Source organism: Armigeres subalbatus, chromosome 1, assembly GCF_024139115.2.
Source record: "Armigeres subalbatus isolate Guangzhou_Male chromosome 1, GZ_Asu_2, whole genome shotgun sequence".
Lineage (NCBI taxonomy): Eukaryota > Metazoa > Arthropoda > Insecta > Diptera > Culicidae > Armigeres > Armigeres subalbatus.
Genome location: NC_085139.1, coordinates 262,926,196 through 262,952,719, shown reverse-complemented (window position 1 = coordinate 262,952,719; position 26,524 = coordinate 262,926,196). Strand labels below are relative to the sequence as shown.

General features: G+C 37.5%; 1 protein-coding gene across 1 annotated transcript; it reads left to right on the top strand.

Annotated features, from left to right (window-relative positions):
• The first annotated feature begins 789 nt into the window (after window positions 1-789).
• Window positions 790-26,083, top strand: LOC134213446 (tetratricopeptide repeat protein 17). The gene is made up of 4 exons (XM_062692509.1): window positions 790-1,225; window positions 1,316-2,220; window positions 25,423-25,513; window positions 25,594-26,083. The coding sequence occupies exons 1-4, from the start codon at window positions 1,115-1,117 to the stop codon at window positions 25,861-25,863; spliced, it is 1,377 nt and encodes a 458-aa protein (XP_062548493.1). The 5' UTR covers window positions 790-1,114; the 3' UTR covers window positions 25,864-26,083.
• The last annotated feature ends 441 nt before the right edge of the window (window positions 26,084-26,524 follow it).

The following is a 26,524-nucleotide window of genomic DNA, read 5'->3' as shown; positions in this document are numbered from 1 at the left end:
TATTATGAAAAAAAAAAAAAAATTCTCGATACATTCTCTGATATACGTGTGGAGAGATATTTCAATTTACAAAGTTTTGGTTGTTATTCCGAAAACAAATAAATTTCCTCCAACATGTAAAAGTCTTTCATAAGTTAAACATTTTCCATAACTCTTATATGCATTTTTAGTTTTTCGAAGCCCATTGACTTCATTGAATTTCAACTGTAGCATGTTTATAATTTCCATTATGAATTACTATTCTGTGGATTTCACTTTATCGAACTAATTAAATATTTCAAAATAAAAGAACGAAGTGCCAGCTTCATCGAACCTTTTTACATTGCATGCAACTATGAAAAAATCATATATAAATAAGAATCATTCCCATTTGCTTTCTTTTTTTTTCATTTATGAAAAAAAAACAACATATTTTAATAAGAAAAGGTGTGCAGGAGAGTACATTTCGATTTAAACCGTGTATTTTAGTTTGGTCATTGAATATTTACTTCATTTAGATCAAATGATTTCTTATTCCGATTCACTAGTCCAACATCATTGATTAAGTTCACTTATTTAAAACGCATTGATTTTTTACAAATCATATTGTATCATTACTATTTTTACGATTCATATGTGGCCGGGGTTCGGCCAAATCACACCGACCATATACCAAATGCATTATACGATTAATTTCCATTCACAATTCTATCTATCAGCCCATTGTAAACTAGCCTACCTCCACCTCCACGTTCATTCATTATATACATGACTGCTTTGACCAATCCCTCGTCGCATCTGCCGTCAAGAGCAGTTTGCTGCCTGTCACTACATCTCGACAAAAAGAAAACATTCGAACACTGCACCGAAGCACCCCATACCTTAACTACATAGTGCAGTGTGTGGATAGAGAGTGTTTGAATTTCTGGTGACACGATATGCCGATGCATCTGATAAGAAATTTTACCAAAACCGAATAGCAATCGCATTCTATCAGAGCATCTTTCCCATGTCATAGACCTTCACTGGCAGCCAACGGAACGACTGATCTCTATCTAAATGAGACTGCCAAACAGGGCCTGATTTCTCCTACGCATTATAGTTCGATTGCATTGAGGCCATTGATAACTGGGAGATGATATCGAGACTGCTGTACCTGGTGCTGTTGGCCTTGTGTGTTCACCATCAGGACACCGAAGCCAGCACGCATTGGCTGTTGAACACCAACGGGCAGATCATTCCACAGGTACGTAAAATATATTTTTTCACTCACTTTGGCTTGTCGTTCTATAATTAGCGCCTCAATCGATCATGTAACATCGAATGTCCCTTGCAGCTGACATCGCCCTTCTATCTGCGTCGGTCGTACGATCTGATCGCCTTCCTCAACCAGAATGTCTATAAGCAGAAAATAGATCTGATTATCAGCGAGCTGTTGGCAATCAAGTCGAATCTCACCGCCAAGATGAACAACCTGGACGCGTACACCAATGACCTGACGACGAAAATCGGTTGTATACCAAATTTCTACTTGGACGAGTCCGATATACTCAGCACAATCATCAACATGAACTACATCAATCGGATAACAATCCCAGATAAGGGATCAGCGGCAGCTGGGGCTGCCAGCTCAAAGGCTGTGGCAACCAAAGGGAAAAATCCTACGCCCAAGTGCGGTGACTACTTGAAGCTGGACTTTAGTCTTGGCAGCTTCGATCACCTGGATGGCGTTTACAATCGATCTCAGTTGAAAATGGCCCCAGAGGATATGTTCAAATCACTAGACTTTTACGTACCTTCGGTCAAATCGCCACAAACTTTGGCGGACGATTTGCGGAAGAACTCTCACTCCTGGAAATATCACACCATTGCATCGTACTACTGGCGAAAGAAGGGAAACGCCCGGGAAGCGTTGGAGTGCGCTCGGAGGGCGGTGGTGCTGGCACCACGCAAGTACAAAGACATAGCGCTGCTCAGTATGGGCACCATACTGCAGCGCTCGCAGTACCTTAATGATTCGCTGGTCGTCCTGAGGGCGGCCGTCGACCACGAGCCAAATGAGCCGGAAAATCAAATGGCCTTAGGAAATACCTACATGTTACTGTCGGAATTTAACCGATCGTTCGAAGCGTACAAAGCGGCGGAGAGTCTGGACTCGGTGTATGCGGAGCACAATGATTACATTAGGAAGTCGATTAACTGTTTCAAGGATCTTAAGATCAATCTGCTGACAATGGAAAGGTAAGCTATTTTAGTAATGTAGATTAAAGGGGAAAATTTTATATATTGTGTGTTTTAATAATTTCATCAAAATTATGGTTTACTCAAAATAATAAGTGCAACAAAAACGAGCCTGCGAAAATCGTGATTGTACATATTTTCTGTTTGTCACCAGTGATGATGATTATGATTTGTAGTCTTTTGACCAATTTGTAAAGTGACCAGACGTCCACCATTTTGTGTGACAATTTCGCATTTTCAACATTTGTCCCGTGCTGAAAAGTATCCCACAGTTCAATTTCTCGTTTATGTTCCGCGACATACAGAAAAAATGATGAAATCTAAATCATTTTGGAAACTACAATCATTCTCATACAACTGATACGCGTAAAAAAATTGTTAAATCTGAATAACATTTGATATTAGTTATTATATATACGTGAGTTTTAGAAAGATTTTATTAGTTGGCGTTCTCAATCCTTTTTTTTCCTTCAAAGGAAAACAGTTTAAAAACTTTGAATATTTCCAACCGAAACATGTATCTTTTTACTGGAGATAGTTTTATTATTGTAGAATTTAATAAACTCATTTAAATGATCATTGCTTATAACATTTTGAATGGAGTCATAATCTGAGATAAATACTCAACATGGACACACTTGATCCCCAAAAGATTGGACACATTCGATCCCGACGTTGCATATTTTAAAGCGTTTGTTGTCTCACATTCCATATTATTGATCTGTTTTAACTTTATCGGGGTAAAAATTTAAAAGAATGTAATTACTTATTCTTCAAATCATTTATTCAGGCTGTACACGCGTGATTTGAAATAACCCTATTTCTAGTCTAGTCTAGTCTAGTCTACATATACACAGCCAGTTCGAGAAAGAATCCTGGAAAGTGATAGATTCGACGACATCTACCGCTTTTCTTGTCATTATTTATGTTTGCAGTACATCATAAATGCAGTTCAAACGTTCAAACGAAACGAGACAAAAGTGATCAAAAAAATCTTGCAAATCGATCTACCCATGAGTTAAATTGTCAGGAAGGAAATCACAACTCATTTTTATTTAAATAGTGGTGTGCCACTCACTGTTCATGCTAAGCATCGCAGGTCTTTTTGTGGTTGCTTGGTTTAGGCTACAGTTGGGATTCCATAGATGAAGCTCCACAATGGTAAATCTTATATACATAAAAATGAATTTCTGTCTGTCTGAACCTTATAGACTCCGAAACTACTGAACCGATCAGCATGAAAATTTGTATGTAGAGGTTTCTGGGGCCGGGGAAGGTTCTTAAGATGGTTCGAGACCCCTCCCCCTTTTGGAAAGGAGGGCTCCCATACAAATGAAACAGAAATTTCTGCAACACGCGAAATCTAATCAGAGATTAAATCAATTTTAGGCAAAACAAAGTTCGTCGGGTCTGCTAGTAATTTATAAATTTGCATCCTATGTTTGAAGCATTATAAAACAGATATCCGTTCTTCCTTTGCGCTCTTGTCTCAAAACCAGAACTAATCTTGAGCAATATAACATTTCAATAATTCAGGCCAGGCATTTCTTGTCAGACATCGAATAGGTTTTATTCAATTAAATTTACGGTAAGCTCATATATTTTCTGTCAAATCTTGCTATTTCCGTCGTCATTCCGCTGAATTGCGTTTGGTGCTTCACTCGCCGCTGAAGTGAAGAGCTCATCTGAATGATGAATTCCATATGAGCTTCAGAAGCTAATGGGTGCTACCTTCTGCCTTTCCATTTTTAATTTAGCGTTGAATTGGAAAAATAGATTTAGCAAATTTGGATATTCGTATACGTTTGCATTTCTGATAACACATTTATTAAGTTGATTCAACATAAAATATTAGGACATTCTCCAAAAACAATTCGATGTCTGACGAGAAATGAAACGAAGCTGTGTGGGCTTCATTTACGAAATCGCGGTTGTATTTAGCCCAAGCCGCGAAGAACAAAAGGCCTCCGATGTAGGTCAAATTCAATTTTCATGAGCAGTCAGTGAGAATGAGATCCCCACTATTTTGGTTCAGCATTATCTTTAATAACATCTAAAAATCGTTTCAATCCGTCTAAATTCATTCTAGAACCAAAAGTTTGACGTATGTATTGTATATACAGCTGGTACAGGTCATTCCCTTCATATGCAATCTAGCCTTCACGTTCTGTTTTTGTTTACTAATCGTTATCTCTATCAAATGGAATACTGTTCAGGTAGTTTATTTCTAGTCAAAAGGTACAATCTTAATTTAAATATTATGGAAGGGGTTGTATATAGAGACCGTGATAATATCAAGGCCTCTAGTGGTATATATATATATTTTTGAAGATGCAATAACGTCCACTTCAACACTGGAAAAGAGTGTTACTGAAGTCCACTGAACATAGAAGGTGGACCAAACTTATATGAAAAAAATTTAAATCATTTTTTCGAGACATTTACCCTCTGAAAATAAAGTTTTTTGCTCCCAGAAGCTACTGTGAAAATTTCAACCAGATCCGTCAAGTCTAATCTGGATACTCACTGTTTTACCTCTAGGTGGTGCTGTAGTCATACAATGCCACTCATCAGTAACACGTTCAATCTTTACCCTATTATGGAGAGGCTTCAGAAAACTGCGAGTGATTTCATCAAAAAATAAAAAAGTTATTCCTTGATGGAAAAAGTTGATCCAGCTATTATACTTGCAGAATCGATTGGATCGATTTATTTCATTTGTCCTATACTCGTTTTGAAATGAACTAAAATTAACGAATTTGGGGCTCACTAAACATTTCCGATCGATTTTGTATGTGAATTAGTTAGATGGCGCGTTTCACCCCGGGGGAGGGAATTTGTTTTTCCAAATTTTTTCATCAAGATATAACTTTGTTGTTTTTTGACTAAATCACTCGCGGTTTTCAGGAGCCTCTTCGTAATAAAGTAAAGATTGTGCGTGTTACTAATGAGTAGCATTGAATGACTACAGCGCCATCTAGAGGTAAAACAGTGAAAGGGGATCATTTTCAGTCGATTTTTCCCATATAAACTTCAGGTTCTTTGAGCATCCAGTTAGACTTGACGGATCTGGTTGAAATTTTCACAGTAGCTTCTGAGAGCAAAACACTTCATTTTTAGAGGGTATATGTCTCGAAAAAAAAATATTTTGATTTTTTTTCTTTGTGATGTCTGTTGACAGACGGCTGGGACCAATCATGGTCCATCTCGCCATTTCGGTATATATTTTGATTTTTTTCATATAAGTGTGGTCCACCTTTGTCCCTATGTGTGGCCCTCATAAGTCATTGTTATTAGGGTACCTCAATATTTAGAGCAAAACCAAAGTTAGTAATATAAATAGTACTAGAAACATATTTTTCAAAAGACATTCATGACCAATTTTTTCTTTTTGGTGGTGAACAAAAAACGTGGTAACGGCAAACATCAATGTTTGCTTAGACTAAATTTTCAGTTCATACGAGGTAAGTGGGTACTATGACTACAGATGAATCGATGAACGTTTTTGATGGTAACAATGTTCTAGAAAGATGAAGCAGAACTATCAACGAATTCACCCGACACAAAAATAGTTGGAATCAAAACCATTTAAGGCACCATTTTTTTTCCTTGTTGGGTACATTTTCCACTGCGACCAGTTGGTTGATCTATTGTGGCAGGCCCCGTTTTAATATTTGTGCCTTGTCAGTGTGTCATATCACTATGAATTTGAGTGACTTCCACTTGCTGATTGTAGGCATTTTCCCAATAAGGTATAACATATCTTATGAAATGTATTGCCTTACTACATCTGATGGTTGTATTAGTCCTTTATCGAAAAATTTGCGCCCTTTTTGAAAAGTGCTTCACAGGTACACAATAAATGTTCCGAATCTTCCGTGTCCCTTTCACAGAAACGACAGGTATCATCTTGAACTTTACATAGTTGTTTCAAATAATATTTACTCGGGCAGTGTCCTGTTATTAAACCGCAGAAGGTATTTAAATCTTTTTTTAGATAGACTGAGCAGTTTTTGAGTAACAGTTTTGTTGGGTGATATAAACCTTTTAGATTGTCTTGCTGTTATTGTTTTTTTTCTAGGTTTCATCAATCACATTTTTTCCCCAGGTTTTTAGTTCCATTTTGAGGGTACATTTTGAGGCCCCACAAAATAGTTCTGGTCCTAGGAAAGGTTTTGATGATCCAAGTCTTGCTAAACAATCTGCTTTTTCGTTACCTTCAATTCCACAGTGCCCAGGTTCCCAAAATAGACTTACTGAACTATTTTTAGCCACCTGGTGTAGTAATGGAATGCATTCCCAAACTAGTTTAGAAGTACCATACTAATGCTATTGATCATGACTTTAAACTACCGAGAAAATCTATCACTTTTATTTTATTTCAATGGATTTCAAACTAAATAGTCGTTTCTAAATTTATCATTGATGTGGAAAGTGAATGTTTTGAGCAATTAAATAATTGTGTGACATCGAAAACGATTTGAAATTTTTATTTAAAGCCAAAATCTGCAATTTTTATTTGTCCTTTAGTTTTAACATACATGGGGCAAGTGGGACATATTTGAACAACATTTCCGAAAAGCTATTTCAACAGTTTTTAGATAGTTGTCTAGTGAGAAATAACTTCGTCATTCATATATCATATGAATCTGAATCAGTTGCAGTTTGATTTCGATGTTAGAAAGTATTGTACAGTTAATTACCAAATGTGTATTTTGCATTCTGTAAATTATCTCCCGCATGAAGAAGAGCAATGGCTATAACCATGATGCGCTATTCTTCCGTTTACAATGCAAATAATCTATTTATTCTACAATAGGTCAACAGTATTTGTGTTGTGTTTTGTTATTTTCAATCTTCGCATCACATTCTCAGATAAATAAAGTGCGTAACACATAAATTGACAATTTTGTTCTGTTACAAATTAAAAACACTGCGCATCGCCTGAATAAAAACGTTTCTTCTGAAGTACTGATTTATATAATAATTTGTGTTCTAATCAGAGAAATATTTATTCATACGAAAAGTGAATAAAGATTTGCTTATCCTTGCCACCTAAAACATTTGGCAAAAGTAAGCTAATGGAAAACAAGACAGCAGCCAATTAAACAGTAAATCCGCTGTTGTCTTGTTTTCATATCTGCTAACATTATAATCCCTTTCTTCTTGTAAAAATAAAGTCCGATATGCAACCAATCTCTATCCATGATTTGAAAATACTTATACTCAGAAATAATATGAACATTATATCTACATTCCTCAAAATAGTTTCGTTCGACAGTAGAAAACAGAATAGGTCCCACTTGCCCCGTTTGAAGGGGTAAGTGGGTCCTGAAGGTAAATTTATTTCTAGCGCTACCAATATTTTTGTAATTGAATAAATGGCTTCCAACACCTCTACGCTTCAACAATGGAAGCATTTAATGATGTATCCGTGGTTAATGTTCTTAAATACCCTGTTTTCTAAGTATGCGTTAACAATTTTGCTGAACTAGCGTTTTTTTAGGTCCCACTTGCCCCGTGGTACCTTAATGTCAAAATTATTATAAATAGCATCCGCCAATATGGCAAACGGGAAAGGTGACGAGCTCGGTGGCCTGGTGGCTACCGCTTCTGCCTTATGGGCAGGAGGTCGTGGGTTCTATTCCAGGCTCGTCTTTTTCCTACTTTGTATTTCTATCAAAGCTCTTTATGTGTTCCACGTTTTACCAAAACGATGCCTGCTGTTATACCCTTCAACACTAACAATTCCAAAAACCTCCCGTGGCACCTTTGAGAGGTCGTAGAGTTCTCTTCAACTTTCTTGAGTAGGTGTCCGACAAACCATCTTCCCCCTTCCACAGCATTCGCAAGGACGTGGCCAGGGCAGATATGGACTATTGGAGAGTGTATTGCTTCCATGCCATCTAATAGATAGTGATTAGTCCCAAATCAATATCTGTGGTAACGGATGAAAGTGATGCTACTCTCATACAATAGTCCAGGCTTGTACCACCTACGAATTTGTGCGAATTGCTCAATGGTAATTATTAGTATTTATTCAGACTAAGGCCGAAGTGGCCTGTGCGGTATAAGAGAGAACGGTCCAAAATGCACTCATGGGGCAAAATGGCCTCCCTCATAAAATTACTCATATAATCTGTTGTAGTACATTTATGAACGAATATTACCATTACAATTCATAATTAGTTATCCATCATTGGGCTCCATTGGAAAAATCTAGCAACATCCCTTCATATTCACTCAAATTTACCGATTTGCTATTCTTCAACCACATCCGTAAGATTGTAGCTCAATCCATTATGAAAATACAAACAACCATGCCTTCACCATCATTTTACATGCAATTGATTCATTTTAGACCACCATTCGGGCTTTTTGCCCCAGACCTATTTTTAAAACATTTTTTAAATGCCTTAGAAAGTCATTAAAACCTTATTGTTTTGAATAGGAGATCATTGTGAAATGTAGCTGGGTTTGTAAATTTTGCACCTATACGTTGAAACGGTGTGGTATTTTTGTTTGTATGGGCGAAAACATCGAAAAAGCTTAAGGGGTGCATTTTGGACCGTTCTCCCCTATAAGAGTATTCCCCATTCAGCTCGGTCCATGGCTACACGTTGCCAACCACGCAGTCTACGGAGGGTCCGCATCTTCCACCTGATCGATCCACCTCGCCTTCTTGTGCCCGTCGGATCGTTGTCGAGAACCATTTTCACCGGGTTACTGTCCGACATTCTGGCTACGTGCCCGGTCCACCGCAGTCGTCCGATTTTCGCGATGTGATCGATGAATGGTTCTCTCAGCAGCTCATGCAACTCGTGGTTCATTCGCCTCCTCCACATACCGTCCGCCATATGCACCCCACCATAGATGGTACGCAGCACTTTCTTTTCATCTTCTCAAAGTTACGTGCCATAATATCTATGTCTTCGGTGAAGCCAAATAGCTGCAGTACTTGGCGAATGGCGAACACCTGGTCCGTGGTGGAGCGTTCGCCCATGAAACCCGCCTGGTACTGCCCCACGAACTCCCTTGCAGTTGTTGCTAGTCGACGGCATAAAATTTGGGAGAGTATCTTGTAGGCGGCGTTCAGCAATGTGATTGCGCGGTAGTTGCTACAATCCAGCTTATCGCCCTTTTTGTAGATGAGACACACGACACCTTCCATCCACTCCTGCGACAAAACTTCCTCCTTCCAAATCTTGGTAATGACCCAGTGCAGCGCTCTAGAAAATATTATATATTAACAATATAGTCCACTCTGGCCAAAATCAGGCGAACGCACGACACTAGCGCTTTAACGTATGACGGTCGAACTATTCAATCACAGCAACGCGTGAAAGTAGGAACAACATTGCTTCGATAACAACTAAACAAAATCAAATGTAATATGCTAATCTTGCTTGTGTTATTATTTCTACACTTTCTGCAATTTTTTGGAAGTTTTGGAAAGTTTTTGGAAGTGTTTAGACGTGTATCGATCCTTCCCAAGTAACACATGCAACATCATTTAATTAGAAAAATATTCAAAATGGTTTTAAATGAGTTTTATATCAGTTTGATTGTAACTACGAGTTACAAATTAGTAATAAAGATGTTCCCAATGTTTCACTTTTCTGCCTTACACTCAATGGTTTCAAAATACCTCATAAAAACACTTGGTTTCAGTCATACACAATTCCTACCGATTAATAACTCAAATAAAACCATAACAACGTGTTTTGTTATTACTCAGTAATGTTGAAACAGAATTTTTGCAACAGACGAATAAAACAAAACGTCAGAATGGTTGAAGGTTTAAATTCATGTTTTATGTATTTTTTTGTGCACACTATTGATTTTAATTTAAACGCCACGATCCGAAGCACTACTGCTTAATCCAATTATTCACATGATATACGTCTTGATTATAGTGCTAGTTAAATGAAATTCGAAATGCATTGTCCGTGTTCTCTGATTATCATCTTATTATTATTTAGCAACACTCGTCAACAAGTACATTACATATATTCGCTTACCTTTTTGCCTTTCTCGTATACTAAGTATACGTAAAGGCTATAATTTCACTCCAAAACCAAACTTTTGATAGAAGGCTCGGAGACCCATAGTGTTATATACCAATCGACTCAGCTCGACGAATTGAGGTGATGTCTGTTTGTGTGTATGTATGTATGTGTGTGTGTGTGTGTGTATGTGTACAAATTTTGTAGACACACTTTTGGAACTTAGCATTACCCGATTTACTCGCAACAAGTCGCATTCGACGGGGAATGCGGTCCCATTGTTTGCTATTGAAAATTGGCCTGATCGGACATTGCATTTCGGAATTATTGAAAAATCATTGTTTTTTCCCAAGGGTCCCCCCTTGGAAAAAAAAATTCAAAATCGAAAAAAAATTTTTTTTTCAAGAATGGTGGGAATGCATTTTTTTTTCCTGTTCGGGTGTGCCACTGCGACCAATTATTAGATCTATTGTAGCGTTACCCGTATCCTTAGTGTTTAAGTGCATGTCGAATTACTCCAGTGCTATTGAGAAGCAATGCAGTATCAGTTTCGATACAGTTGTTGTTTTGTTTTCTCAAGACCACCATGACAAGGTCCCGCTATTTAGACCCTTCATAGAGAGCAATCCCATTGAAGGCGCGCCCCTTATCAATATGAAATCAATCCTGTCTTGAGAAAACAGAACAGTAATACTGTTTTTGGCCATGCATCGGAGCCCTAGCCACATCCTTGTCTTGCTTCTAGAATATCACCAGTGAAACAATGAAAACCCGGGATTTAGCTCTGTCTACAAGACCATTTCAAGCAAGAGAATTTGTTCAGTAATGAGAACTTCCGTGTGTTCCTCTCACTACCATTGTTCACCAGTTAAAGAAGAGTTAGTACGTATTTAAACCCCTAACTCGATTTTTCCAGCAGTCAGTTCAGCCTGCATACAATTTAGCCTCAAACAAGAGGAATTCGAGTCTTTCAACTGTCTGCAAGGTAACATTAATTATGTTTTATTTCTGAGACTGCTGTTGGTAGCGAGGACTAAATACGATGAATCCTTAATTACCACAACTTATTGCCCTAGCTAGAAAAATGGATTAGGCTAGGGCTCTGTTGGGTAGATCTTACACCGCAACACACTACGTCAAAGTGATCTACCGTGTTACGGGAAAAATAGGGAATGCATAGTAATTAATGCAAAAACATGCAAAATGATAGAAAATATGCGATCTATCCCCCAAAAGTGCTTTTTTGACCTTTCCTATGTGATTTTTTCAGTACATTTTACGATGCACGAGAAAGGCATCATCGCCGCTAGGTGGATTAATCTGGGTTTTTAAATTGTTTATTCGAAAACAATTATAAAAGTTGTACTGGATCAACAGTTTCCACCGTCAAGAAACAGAAATTATATTACAGCGCAAAATTTTCTAACTTCGATTTGATATTGTTACCGAAAAACTTATTTAATACTATGCAATCACAGCGAGCTATAATTCAGTTTTCTAAATCTGATACTTAATAGACTTATAAAACACAAGAATTTAAAAACAGCAGACATCGATAGGGCTGCCATATTTCAATCAATTAAGAAATGTAAATAAATGAAAAAATACAGAAGTTTGAAACTGTAGTCACCCAATTCCTCATATCTCCAGTGTTCATCGGCTTTATCGGGTGATAAAAAATCAGTCATTAAAATCAAGGTCATAAAATCTTTTTCTAGTATGAGAGTTATAATTTATTTAAGTTTGAAATGAACATGAATATGAACATTTTTCTAAATACATATAACCCAATTTGCAACAGATTCGGAGTGCTTTGCGAAAAAGACATTCGTTCAGAATGTATAGTAAGATCCCAACCCAAATTTCACGGGAATGGCGTATTCTTGATGGATTCTTGAGCTGCAACCAGCATTGTTCGGCTAATAAGTTATAGTAGCTGGGGAAAACATGAAACATGATGAAAGTAAACGCCACTTAAAATAACAAGCAGAAAAAATGCGTTTTTAACATACTCTCGGAAAACCAGGAACATTTCCGGTGCCCGTAGACCGATCAAAGATTTAGAATGAGGACAGATGAAGAAGTATTTGCGTCCAATAGTCCCGGTTTTACCATAATCGGATAACTTTGCATATTTATGCTTATTTGAAATTCGACAATGTTTCACATAGTTAACCTTTTCGACTAACCCATGTATATGTGTTTTAATTATATTATTGAATTGTAGATTTATATCGTGCGACATAAATTATAATATCCTGCAATTCTCATACTGGATTGATTTTCCGAAAGCTTCTTCTGTAGAAATGTAGTCCAAACTCGTTGGAATGTTCTTTTGCATTTGGTAACCCTATACCTAAGATTGGTAAACCAATATGGCCATATATTGAACAACATTTTTTTCAATTTTCTAAGAATCATATTGCAGTTTATAGGAGGCGCTTGGAAAATAGAGATCTAAAATCTTCATGTTCACCATAAATTAAAGAGCGCACGACAAAATTTACAGATATGCATACATATTATCGATATGATGATTGTAAACATTCATTAGCTTTTTTTCTTATCATAAACTAAGGCAGACATTACCAATGCACCTTTCATGCATTCTTATTAGGGCTTCCATTTTTCCCGGGAATCAACTTCGCGGGAAACGGGAAATAAAATAATAATTTCCCGGGATTTCCCGGGATCCCGGGAAATAAAAAAAGCTCTCTGAATCTTCTGGTCAACTTTGAAGGATAAACCATTTTTATTCATGTACGTCCACTTGAACACGTTTTGTATTTAAAGCAGATGAAATATTTGAAATGAGAATTCTTCCATTCGAAATAGAAAGAGCTGTCAGGCGAGTGCTTGATTGTCGTATTTAATGATCCTGACTATAACATTTTTTTTTTCAGTCAAACTTTGCTTGAAATGCCGAACAGCACCTAAAACGCATCAAATTGCAAAAGTTTTGCGAGTATTTGTTGGAAGACAGTTGTAATGATCGCATACTAAAGACATAAAATCTGTTTTTTCATCAAGATTTGTTAGCCCACCAATATTATAAAATATTCAAATGAAATATTTCAGAAATATCTTAAAATACAAATGAGTCTGCTGAATATGAGTCTGTTCGGGAATTGAATCAAAAAGGATTGAAGGTCTTAAAAAACCTTTTACAATAATAGGACAAAATAGCGGTCACTGCTATTGCCTCAGTATTTACGAACATTGATAGCTCTGCTGTTTCACCACAGACACTAATTTTTTAATTCGACTTCACAACGCCTACCGACGTTTGAACCTACTGAATTAACGAACGATAGATGCAAACTGGTTCTTTGTCTCGCCTCTCTTCGACACGTGTTTGAATGCACCGTATGATTCTGTAACATTTTCAGTTGTAACTTAAATTCTTAAACTTCAAAAGTGAAATAAATAGTGAGATGATGCTAGTAAAAAAATGTAATTGATACCCCAAAATCCGTTATCATCAAATTTAAAAAAATAAGACAATTATAACAAAATATTTTAGTATGTTGTTCATTTCCCGGGAAATTCGGGAAACTGATACATAAATCCCGGGAATCGAGAATCCCGGGAAATATGATTTCCCGGGAAATCGTTTCCGGAAATGGAAGCCCTAATTCTTATCTAACATATGATCTGTAAGGTTTCAAAGTTGTAACAATCATGGCATCTACAGAAATGTATTTGATTTTTACAATCGTTTTAAATAAGTTATAAAAATGTCCCTGAAATATATCAAATGCAACTTGAAAGAGTTTTATATTGACTCCACCTCTTGCGCTTTTTTTCGTTTTACATGAGTTATAAAGAAGTGATATTATCAAATACCAGGCATCCAAATTTGTCATAAATAGATTTGGTAGACTTATTTATGATTAACCGTGTTGCTTGGGTTTAATCACTTTCATGATTTCCCACAGCAGTAATGGGCAGAAACGGTCACCGTTGTGCTACAAATGATTTACCATCCCAATTCTCAGTATATCGACGAGAAGATATTCAGTAATATAATAAACATTCTGAAGCCGCAGTCAACATGCAGTGCTATCTCAGCTCTTTTCTATACCTACCTTTTGCTTTCCGAGCGTATCGTCATCGATGTCACTATCATCGTCACATCCTTGGAAGGATGATAAGGAAGGCTGGACATTCAATAACAAGCTTGGGAAGAATCCCTTATATATCAACGTTCATCAGCTTATCAGGGATAATGGATGAGTCCGAAGATTACCCAGTCATAAACCCACGGATAGAAAAACATCGGCTGGGAATTGCCGTCCTTTAAATGTTACAATTGTAACCTAATTAAAAACTAGTAGCTAGAGTGCAATAGCATAGGGGAAAATACCTATTCTTGGCAGTCGACATTCGCCAAATAGAATGATAAAAATAATGAATAAATACACTAAAACACAGGTATAGTTCAACTGGTATACATTTGTATGCTCTTTCTTTGATGATTGGTGTTCACTAAATATAACAGCTTTTACCACAAACTCAGTAAATTTAATATAAAGCAACAGGTCAACGTTTCTTCTATTGGCATAGCAATTTCTATTATCAGCAATGAGTTTGCTCCCTTTAGCAACTAGACATGGAAGTAGAAAACTGGTAATGTATTGGTGCCAAATGCTGGTTGTTTATATCCTCCAGTCGTAAAATTCATTCATATTAATCGGCCGCACGCTCATCTCGTTTCACTCAATTTTGGAACAAACTTTATTCAACCCCAAACTTTATTGTTTATCAAATTGGGTTAAAACAAAACATGGATTTTTAGCCTTGGCATCAATTTTATGTGATGTAGACATATAGGCAAAAGCATTTAAACACATTGTAAAACAAATTTAACCCTTATGCGGCTAACAAAAAACAGACGTGAATGGCAGATAGGGTACCCGTGTACCCAGATATTGATATTATCATAACTTTCACCATTTTCAACCTATTTGAATAATGTTGGCCATTTTGGAGAAGGGAACTTAAATGCTTTTTGTCCGCTGCCAAGATTTACATATTTTGTATTTTGTAATGCCTTAGAGTAGTAAGCAAAAGTCTTTCAACCAGTTTCAAATATATAACTTGCTCTTTGCGGTCATGTAAGATATGTTTGTTTCATCAAAAAAATCATGGTGGTTGTGTACAAGACACGACCACTCGACGTAAACTACGTAAAATCAAATCTATACACATAAGAATGAATTTTTATCTGTCTGCCCTTATAGACTAGAAAACGGCATGAACATTTCTCGCTTAACTTTTCAAAAGGTCCTAAGTAACATTTTTTTCATGATTTAATTTGAGTATTGCAATCAACAGATTAACATGAAATACATTGATTGCATTATTCAGATTAAATCTGAAGAAAATGTTACTTAGGACCTTTTGAAAAGTTAAGCGAGATTTGTATGTAGAGGTTTTTGGGAACGATGAAGGTTCTTACGATGATATTAGACCCCTCCTCTTCTGGAAGAGGGGCTCCCATACAAATGAAATACAAATTTCTGCTTTAATCGAAAATTAATCCAAAAAATGGAATCAAAATTTGCAAATTTCGAATACTTAATCGTCTTTTAAATAATGTAAAAAATATATAATTAATCAATGTTAGGTGAAACGAAGCTCGTCGGTTCTAGTAGTATAGTACAGCGGTTCTCAACCTTTTTCTTGAGTGGTACCCCTTCAGACCATGGCACAGCTTGAGGTACCCCCAGTTTTTTTTTAATTTATCGGTGAGCTCAAATGTAAAAGTGGGTATTTGATTTTCATTGGGTTTTTATCAAACCTAACATTCAATTTGATTGAATTTTCAAAAACATAATTTTGGGCTTCTGACGAATTTACGTACAACGACTTATCAACTTTCAAATGTGAAATTTAGGATACTTCGACAGAAATTAAAAGTTGTTCGGTGTTTTAGAAAAATAAAACAGTTCTTCTGATGCAAGACCATGATGAAGGAGACTGGGTTCGATTCCCGGATCAGTTCAGAAAGTTTTCTCGACTGGGCGACTCGACTCATCGTGCCAACAATGAAAAAAAAAACAAAATTCCAAACAATCGCAGTTAATAATACAATGCCAAGGAAAAGTAATAGAACTTTAAGACAAGGATTTTGAACTTTTACTAGGTTAAGAAAATATCTTTAAAATATTGAAGCCTGATTAACTTTTTGCAATTCTCATCAAAATTCTTGAAATGAAATGGACAATGTGAGGTGTCAGTGTTTGAGAAAATTAGAGGAAGGAATCATCTTTGAAAAAATGCTAGAACAAAAGTTATTTGGCATAGCTAACATTAGTGGAAACCGAAGAAAAAGTTTTGATTGTAAATCAATAGTTCATTGATTGTTTTCAATAGTTTGACTATTTGTACTCAAATTGATTATATTTGCAGTCTAATGTAACCATAAAGATGTGCCAAATATTGCATTTTGTTGTTGAAACAATTCGATGAAGGTTAATAGGTGCAACATTTAATGGTGCTCCACAGACACCATGGGCGGGAGAGGGTCAAAGCATTGAGTGATCCCAAGAAACGGAAAGTTGATGTGAACATCGCGTTTTCATTGAAGATTGACAAGAGAAATTTTATTCATCTTGACCAGAAGAAAACCAGTTTCCTTAATTTGTTTGAAAACTGTGTTTGTGTTGAGAAAATATTATGTTTGATTTGATTTTGAAGGAATTTTAACGACATTACGAGGCCAAGCATTGTACGAAATGTGATATTTATATAAGATCATTAATAAAAGTTATAAAAGCTTCAATTAATTAACAATATTGATTAAAATTACTTATGGAAGAGCGAGGAAACACCAAGTCTGAAAATTCAGCATGTGTCAGTTTTGCTGTTGATGAAATTTTGTCAAAACAGGAAACCATTCCAATTAAAAGAACGGAAAACTTGCTACGGAATGTATATCGGTTGTTCTTGACATCGTCTGCCCTAAGGAAAAGCCTTCTTTAGTAGCAATATATGTGCGAAAACGATCAATATTCTTGAAGTTTAGACGATCGAAAATCAACTTTATCAATGTGAGGGAGCTCAACCACCACCAATTCCAAATGATGTTGGCAGACATGGAAGCAGAATACTTAGATTTGCTGTATTAGCGGGAAATTGGTTGACTTAGCCGTGGTACAATGCTTGAAAGATTTTTTTCTCTTCGAAAGGAAATCGCGCTCTCTTTACCAGATAAATCAAAGGTCGAGCTGAATGATCTTGAATATGTGAATGAACACCTTCTCTAGTAGATGTCACCAAACATCTTGATTACTTGAACACAGCAAATAATTTTGAAAATTCAACGACGTGTAAAACTGCAGCTTATCCCATCAAACGAATTAACATTCGATATTCAATTAAATTTGATTGAATTTTACAAGCAAGCACCGTTCAAATTTATTTCGATTTAAAAGAACAATGAGATCGATTGAATGTTAAGTTTATTTGCATGCTCCACATATCCCTAGTAGCACACTTCAGTTCGATTTGGTTGCAGCAACTCCAATGTGACTTGATTTGGTCGCATATGAGTCACAGTGACTGATATGTGACAAGCGTGCTACTCGGGATGTGCATGAAAATACATTTAAAATCACAACATATTTTTATCTGTGAATATAAAGCTGCAAGGCAAGGATCTACACGTCGAACTTTTAATTGCTGAAAGTCTCGATAATAAAGACAAAAAAAAACTTTTAATTTCCATCATTGAAGCTTTAAAAACAAAATTTAAACTTTGGCACAGTAGTTTTACTGGAGTTTTCAAGCATATTCGCTGATTTTTGAGAACACAGTAACAAAACTTTCATTTCACAGTAACAAACACAGTAACGCCGTTTACTGTTATGAACAATGCACCTGAAATATTTCAAATGGAGATTATTAACCTCCAATATTAAAAAAAGCTTAAACCTATACAACCAACCTCGTCGGTAGTTCCGTTTCCTTTTGCCCTTAAGGACGTGATGCATGTTATAGAATCTGTCCCAAAATTCATAGAAATAGCTTTGGTCAATTACGACATGGAAATTATGATTTTTTTCTTTTTTTTTTTTTTTTTTTTAAGGAAGAGATTTCGTCAACATGTTATGTTTTGATTGAGAATTAAGTTTTACTATATCAATTGATGATTTTTTTCTAAATGGGCGTAATATATTTTGACCTTGAGCTTCGAACAGCGATTGTCTCACCAAATCCCTAACCTTTTAAGAACTGCGCTCTTTATTCAGGATAACAAATATGCTCAACACAAAAAAAACTGTACTCTCTGGTAGTAACGTCATATGAATGAAATAAACAGAATGAAAGTCGTTTAAAACTTTAAGATCAATCCTAAAGTGAGTATTTTTTGCAATTATATAATACAACGTCCGCCATTACGCATTCTTGTCTCAGGTACCCCCAGAGACCAGCAAAGGTACCCCCAGGGGTACATGTACCCCAGGTTGAGAACCGCTGGTATAGTATATTAACAATATATTCCACCTCGTGAGTCTTCATATATGAATAATGGGCAGCACTGTCCTGTCCAGCCGCTGGGGCCACCCCATTCTTACACTACGTTTCACAGTTGAATAATAGATAATACCCTAAAAGTAGGCAATTATTTATGGTTGAAATGCGCTATGTAGGAACGGGAATGGTTATGATTGTTTTTAAGAGCTTGGAAAGTATTGAAGTGGCAAATAGAAAACGGTCCTGTTAGCCACATAAGGGTTTTGTTGTGGCTATCACTTTTGATATAATTCATGGTCTGCGTACAAATCTGAATAGAAGCATTTGTATTTTAACATTTTTTTAAAAATAAATGCCATCGCCGGATATTTTGTTCGTATTTTTGCTAAAATAAAATCACATAGAATTGTGCGTGGTATCTTTTTAGCGTGTGTTTGATATGCTCACAAATACATTCTCTCGCTCTATTCCGAAATGTGCTGCTGTCAAAGAAAACGAACAGTCCCGATTTTATTTAGTGAAAAATAGAGCAAATATTGCATAAATTTGCTCTTTGTGGTGATAATCAAGTGTTGATAAAGTGTAAAAAGTAGTTTACGTACTTAATTTGTCGTGTCATACGCAATGAAGAGGAGAAACAGGCGATCCAAAAAAGTAAGTAACAGTTTGCTTTTCGTGCGCTGCTTTCTTTGGCAATGCAATAATAGCAAGGATTTCGTACGTGCAAATTTGTTTCTGTGATTAACACATCAAATCTTGCTACTTTTACACAAATAACTTATTCAAATGAAAGCTTAGACATGAGATTGTGTGATTGAATCATAATTATGTTCATAAATAGTGTATGTTTGCTGGAAAACGCAAATATTGTTGAGGGTGCCAACAATCGTCGCACCCTGCCAATGCCGTATTCTACCCTATGTAAAAATAAATAATTAGTGTTCGTAACTTGTCCGTAGCGATTGCTCTATTTATTAACTGATCACCGACATGCTTTTTCATGAAGATTTGTGGATTTTCAACTTTGCAACAACCGTTTGTTGTGGTGGCTATTTTGGACACTTCATACTTCGTCGGTGTTCATACTAGGGGACCAGGGGGCATTATGAACACCCGGGGCAGATTGGACACCCCCAATATTCTTGTTAATTCAATTATTTTTCTACTTTCAATGCAGCGAACTCTATAATCCTTTCATAAACAACTAATTTATAGCGTAGAAGCCATTGTTTTATTTTCTTAGCGCATAAATTAGACAAAAAAGTTAGAATGTCTTCCAAATGGTTAAAAATTATAAGTTTTACCTCCCATAAAATAAGCTTTACTTTACCACCGAAGATGATTTCTCAATTATTGGTCATCCCATAGCAAAATTCTGTTATTTACAGTGCTCTGGCATGCATTTGTGACAAGTTTCCTTGATTTTTACAAAATTTCCAACAGTTTTTAAAGTTGTTCACCTGTTGGGGTAAACTGAACACTCTATATGGGGGTAGAACTGACACCTTAAAAATTAAAAACATAACCTCAAACTCATCGAACTTGGCTTTCATATCGTGTTATTTTCGTGTTATTATGATGCGGAATTATAAATCGCTATAAAAGTTCCAGTACATGACATATATACCATAGAAGCATATATATATATATATATATATATATATATATATATATATATACCATAAAAGTCGCTGAAAGTGCGACAAAAAAAGGAAGTGTTTTGTATAGATTTGGCAATCTCGTTGGCAAGTTGATCGGTACAACCCATTGGAAGGATTGGCGATGCTAGTAGAGTGAATAAGAGTATGCATAGATTATGCAATGCTTAGAGTAGAGACGATTGATATGGGGTCTTGCAATAAGTATGAAGATCCATATAAAAACAATCATATGGTTCATACAAAAAGTTCGACATACATGTATGAGGCCGGCTGAAAGTGGCATATTTTTGCGTTACGTAATCAATCTTCTTCTATTCACCATTGAATTAAAATAGAAAACGACCATATATGACCTCGCTTAAGAAGAGGAAAATAGATTTTCGGATGTTGATGATCCAAACACAATTTTAGGTGTCTCATACAAAATCATGACAGGAAGATGAACAATTGGGTAATATTTATGCTGGATGATCCATAAAATAGGTTACAATGGCATATAATCACAAGTAAGATAATTTTCTTCATATTTTATAAGGGTGTCCATACTGCCCCATGGGGGTGTCCAATCTACCCCGCTACCTTCCCGAGAGTAGTGAAAAATTAACTATTACAAAATCGTCCTATTTGATTGAAATTGCCTTATTTTCAATACGATTCAAAACAGAACTGGTAGTTAACGAGTAATAGTATCATGTAATTGCTAGAAATCCGAATTATATTCAATTTAAATCTCCTAAAATTGATTAAAACCTTAGGATGTCCATATTGCCCCTTGTCCCCCTACCTTTGATGTGGGGGAAATAAATTAAAAAGAGCTTGTCAGTCTTGAGGCACATAGAGCACAAACCCAGCACTTGGAGGTTAAAACTGTTATATCAATTATCTTAACTCGATAAAATAGGCGAATATCTGTATATCCATGTATATTTTTTGAGCGCAAAAAGCCAAAGACATTAGCCAAATATCTTTCCTGAGAATACATATGAAATAAAATAAATTAAATTGTCTTTTTTCGTAGTTTTGTACAAATTTACGAAGAAATAATAACGCATAATACAATGCTTCTAACAGTATCGGCGATCACATACTGCTTCGGTAACGTTTTATGTAGTGTAAATCGTCCAATGGAGAGAATTTAAGTGAGAGACAATTCATATCCACCCTAAAACATTAAAAAATTAGATATCGGCAGATATTGAATAATATTAACTACTCACCATGACCGAGAGAAGAATATACTAATTATTCTTTACATAAGTTCTGTCAAAAATGTTGTTTATTGATTCTGTTGTTTATCAAAGTACAGTGAAAAGCCAAAGTTACTTTGATCATTTTTACTAAAACAGTTAGACTTTGAATCACCAGTTGGCGCTGCACTATAAAAAAAGTTATTCGCCAGCGACTTGTATGGGATAATCAAGAGTGGGCTATCTTGCACTTAAAAATCTTTGGCTCTAGCCAGTGCCTCACCACCGTGTTTAAATAGCTCTCCTGGTAGTTCGTCAACCCCAGGGACTTTGTTGTTCTTCAGCCGGCCAATCTCTTCCTGGATTACCTGGAGATCCGGAGCCGGTAAAGTTATGTCCTGCGCGCGTTCTCCCAGGTCCATCACCATACCGCCATCTTCGTCTGTCACATCGCCATTCAGGTGTTCTTCGTAGTGCTGCCGCCACCTTTGGATCACCTCACGCTCGTTCGTAAGAAGGTTCCCGTTTATGTCCTTGCACATATCAGGCTGTGGCACGTGGCCCTTACGTGAACGGTTTAACTTCTCATAGAACTTTCGTGTGTTATTAGCGCGGTACAGTTGCTCCGCCTCTTCACGGTCTCGATCTTCCTGCTGACGCTTCCGGAAAATCGAGTTCTGTCTGTTCCTCGCCCGTTTATATAGTGCATCGTTCGCCCTCGTGCGGTGTTGCAGCAATCTCGCCCATGCTACATTATTCTGTTCCACTAACTGCTTACATTCGCCGTCATACCAGTCTTTTCTCTGATCCGGGGGCCCCGTGCAGCGGTTGCGGTGCTACCAATGGCGGATCGAATATCTGTCCAGCCATCTTCAAGAGATGCTGCGCCTAGCTGCTCTTCCGTTGGGAGTGCTGCTTCCAGCTGCTGCGCGTATTCTTGGGCTAGTCTACCGTCTTGTAGCCGCACAATGTTAAGCCGCAGCGTCCGACTTCGACGCGTGTTGTACATCGTCGAGAGTTTTGAGCGCAGGCATATTGCAACGAGGTAGTGGGTTCAATATTTGCACTGCGGTAAGTGCGGACGTTCGTGATGTCGGAGAAGAATTTACCGTCGATTAGAACGTGGTCGATTTGGTTTTCCGTTTCTTGGTTAGGTGATCTCCATGTGGCCTTGTGGATATTTTTGCGGGGAAAGAAGGTGCTTCGGACTACCATTCCGCGGGAGGCTGCGAAGTTTATGCATCATTGGCCGTTGTCATTTGCTACGGTGTGCAGACTATCCTGTCCGATGACCGGTCTATACATTTCCTCCCTTCCTACGTTGATGATGCTATAGATGAAGAAACGGCCTTTAATCCTCAGCTTGCACATCCTTGCGTTGATTAGCTACCACCCAATCACGCGTTGGCGCATCTTACCCAGCACTATGAAGCCGGTTCCCAGCTCGCTGGTGGTGTCACAGCTTTGGTAGATAGTAGCCGCTCGATGCCCGCTTTTCCACACTTTCTGTCCTGACTAGCAAATCTCCTGCAGCGTCACGACGTCGAAGTAGCGGGGATGTAATTCATCGTAGATCATCCTGTCGCAACTTGCGAAACCTAGCGACTTGCAGTTCCATGTTCCAAGTTTCCAATCGTAATCCTTTATTCTTCGCCTAGGTCTTTGCCGATTATATCGAGTCGCATTTTCTCTTATATTGTTCGTAATTATTGGTTTTCCAGGCGGCTTACAGGGCTGTTTAGCGTCCCACCTAACACCAGGACTTGGGCTTGTGCCTTTTGAGCGGCACACGGTCGCTTTGGTGGGGCCTACTTGCGGATATATGCAGTTTGTTTTAGAAATTTAACAGGACCCACTGTAAAACCCCACCACATCCTAGGCAAGCCCCACAACTCGCAGATGGCTTGGGGAAGGATCGTCAAGCCCTTGGACATAGTCCCTGTTGCCCTGCCCCATCGCTCCACCAATTATCTCAATTAATCAACACGGATTCATGAGGCAACGCTCAACCACAACTAACCTGATATGCACCGAGTCCAAGCTTTTCAGAAAAATGGAAAAAAGAAACCAAATTGATTCGGATTACATTGACTTCGCAAAAGCGTTAGATACCGTACCTAACACCCTAGTCATGGGAAAACTAAAGCAAGCTAAAGCACATGTTGTAAACAAATTTCTATTCGATGATATGGAAATGCTAATATCATCTTCCAAACTTAGACGTACATGTTCATGATAGAATTAGAGGCGAAAGTATAGAATTGATAGTTCCGTTAGGATACGGCAGGCTTGAAGAATGTTTTTATATCTGAGGTGAACCGGTCAAGGGCCGAAAACCTCATTAATAAAGACAATAAAAAAAATGTTTTTATAGAAGTCGATTTGAAAGCGAGCGGAGGGCAATATTTGTGATGGCACATATCGCACGACCTTCCTTCTGCCAAGCTCCCGTATGAAGGGGGAGGGAAGAATATCAGTGTGGAAGCTGATATATCTCCACTGGCAAAGGGAAGGTGGTTTGACTTGCTCATATATGCCATCGCGTGCGGAAGGATTTTCTATCGACGAGTACTGTCTCCAAATTTCTAATATGACATCAGCATCTAGTCGAATAGGATTTTTATTGCACAGTTCTGTTTTCTCCATGCGTCATTTCTAATGTTCATATACAACCAAATTCAGTTACATATGAGTTACTACAACAAACTCGGTCCGAGTTGGCTGCTAGGGCAAACTTTGGAGAACACAAAATGGTGTCGGGACGAATTCTGCTATACCTACTCCGATTTACCGTTGAACACACTCCCCGGCATCCCGTAGTTAGCTTCCTACTATCCAGGCACACTCTGCGTTTATGAAGTGGAAACCTATAAGTGAAAGGATAATCATTGCCAGATTTAGAACACGGGTCCGAAACCTTATCATAATCAAATGTTATGCACCAACCGATGCTGCCGATCTGCAAGACAAAGAAATAAAAGAAGTCGACTGAAATCTAACTTGGCAACAGGTTAAAGCGATGGCTGGACATCGCTCTGCACCACCGGAGGTGTACAGGACTCAACAACAAACAACTAATCAGCTGAAACGCTGGTTAGAACACTTTGAACATCTTTTTCAAGTGCCAGCCAGGTCACCATCATCTCGGCATGATCTTCCTAGGACCCGACGTATAACACGTGCCAATACCGGAGCTCCATCACTGCTAAAGATTCAAACAGCCATAGTAAAGCTGTCCAAAAAGGGTGACCTGCACCTGACCGAATGTGATAACTGGAGAGGCATTATGTGGCTGAGTAACTTTCTCAAATTTCTTTGCAAAGTTATCGTAGCCCGGATTCAGGAGCAGATCGATGTGACTCTCCGGTGAGGGCGGCAACAAGCTGGATTCCGTGCTGGAAGATCCTGTGTGGACCATATTGTCACGCTCCTCATTCTTGAGCAGGTCAACGAATTCCAAAAATCCCTGATACTTTTGACCATAAAATATGGCAATGCTGCCCATTTTTACCAAAAAACGCGATAATGTTATTTCTAGGAGCGGCTAGTTTGAAACAAGTTAGTAATAATAAAGCAAAAATCAGTTTTGCCGTTTTCTAAAATTCCATGTATGTTTCCATTCCATGTAAATTCCAGATATAAGAGTCACTGCTGTAAGGTGGTTGCTTGCACGCTCGTTGATGATAGCGTGAAAAAATGATTTTTGTTCGAACGACTTCTATAAAAATCAGTGCGAGCATCCTTCAGCCTTTCCGCACCTTTTACTGTATAAGTGTAGAGGAAAGATCTTAAACTGATTATGTTATGAATTAAACACCGATAGTTTTCTGGTTTTATCAATTAATATATTTCCATTCTATATTACAGATTGTTGCAGGATATTATTCCTGGGCTGGAGAGATATGGTGCTCTTCAGAAGGAGTTTGATGAATATCATGAGAAACTAGACCGGGAGCAGGTATGCAACTGTTAAAGAAATTACTTTTTAATTTTCCAGCTATACATCATTTCCCATTTTTCATTGATTTTCTCAAATAGGCTCCCCTAAAAACAAGGGTCTTCGACGAAGCCTACAGCAAGCAGGTGGACTTCTTGATCCAGCGCAGCCAGATTTGCACCACCCGGATGACGAAGGAGAAGAGCGAACCGATCCTGTCGTGCGATTTCATCTCGGACGTGCAGATGCTGATGGAGGACTTTGCCGTCGAGATCCTCAATAACTACGTCGATCTCAAGAAGGAACTAATCAATACGTACAAAATCAACTCCCTGGGGATTTACAAGAAAATCTTCGTGGAACATTTCTGAGTGCTGAAATTGTTATTTTGAGCGTTTCGTTTATATTTTTGCAAACTCCCAGTACTTTTCTGTAGCGATTATTTATTTAAACTTGGATAGAAACAAAAGTTAATTCAGGTGATGTATTGTTTGCACAACTCTTTCACAAACAAAGCAAAGCAGTTTGTAATGAAGAAATACAAATTTTATGAGGTATCAAAACATAGTACTTAGTGCCCACCTGTTTCTCTGTCTTTCTCTTTCTCACTAAGTCCATCAGCCTTGCTAATGGGATTATTCTGTCGCATTGTACTGACTGCTGGGCTGTTGAATGAACGATGGACTGGGCAGTGTCCTTGAAGGGTTTCTAGCTTGTGGTGTTTCGCTGTTCCTAATATGTTGCAGCGCTCTGGTGGGCTGATTGAGTGAAGTAGAACAGAGTCGGGAAACCCCCCATAGCTTTCGGAAGATTATTACGTACAGAACGCCATGGGTTGGGTAGGCTTAGTGTAAGGTTTCCAGATATGCGATATGGCTGCTGTCTCGTGACATGGACTCGTTCTAAATATTTCAAACTAGATTTTTTCCTAGTGACTCGTCTGGCAGGGAAACGTGACTGAACTGCATGGTTATCAATAACAATAATGTACATCATTTACTGGAATTTGCGGGAAAAAAAGTTTTTTTTTTA

Bases quoted from the DNA above. Each gene is read 5' to 3' on its own strand.
- LOC134213446 (XM_062692509.1), top strand. From the start codon at position 1,115: ATGATATCGAGACTGCTGTACCTGGTGCTGTTGGCCTTGTGTGTTCAC. The intron at 1,226-1,315 runs GTACGTAAAATA...TGTCCCTTGCAG, and splicing joins ACGGGCAGATCATTCCACAG to CTGACATCGCCCTTCTATCT. The intron at 25,514-25,593 runs GTATGCAACTGT...TTTCTCAAATAG, and splicing joins AGAAACTAGACCGGGAGCAG to GCTCCCCTAAAAACAAGGGT.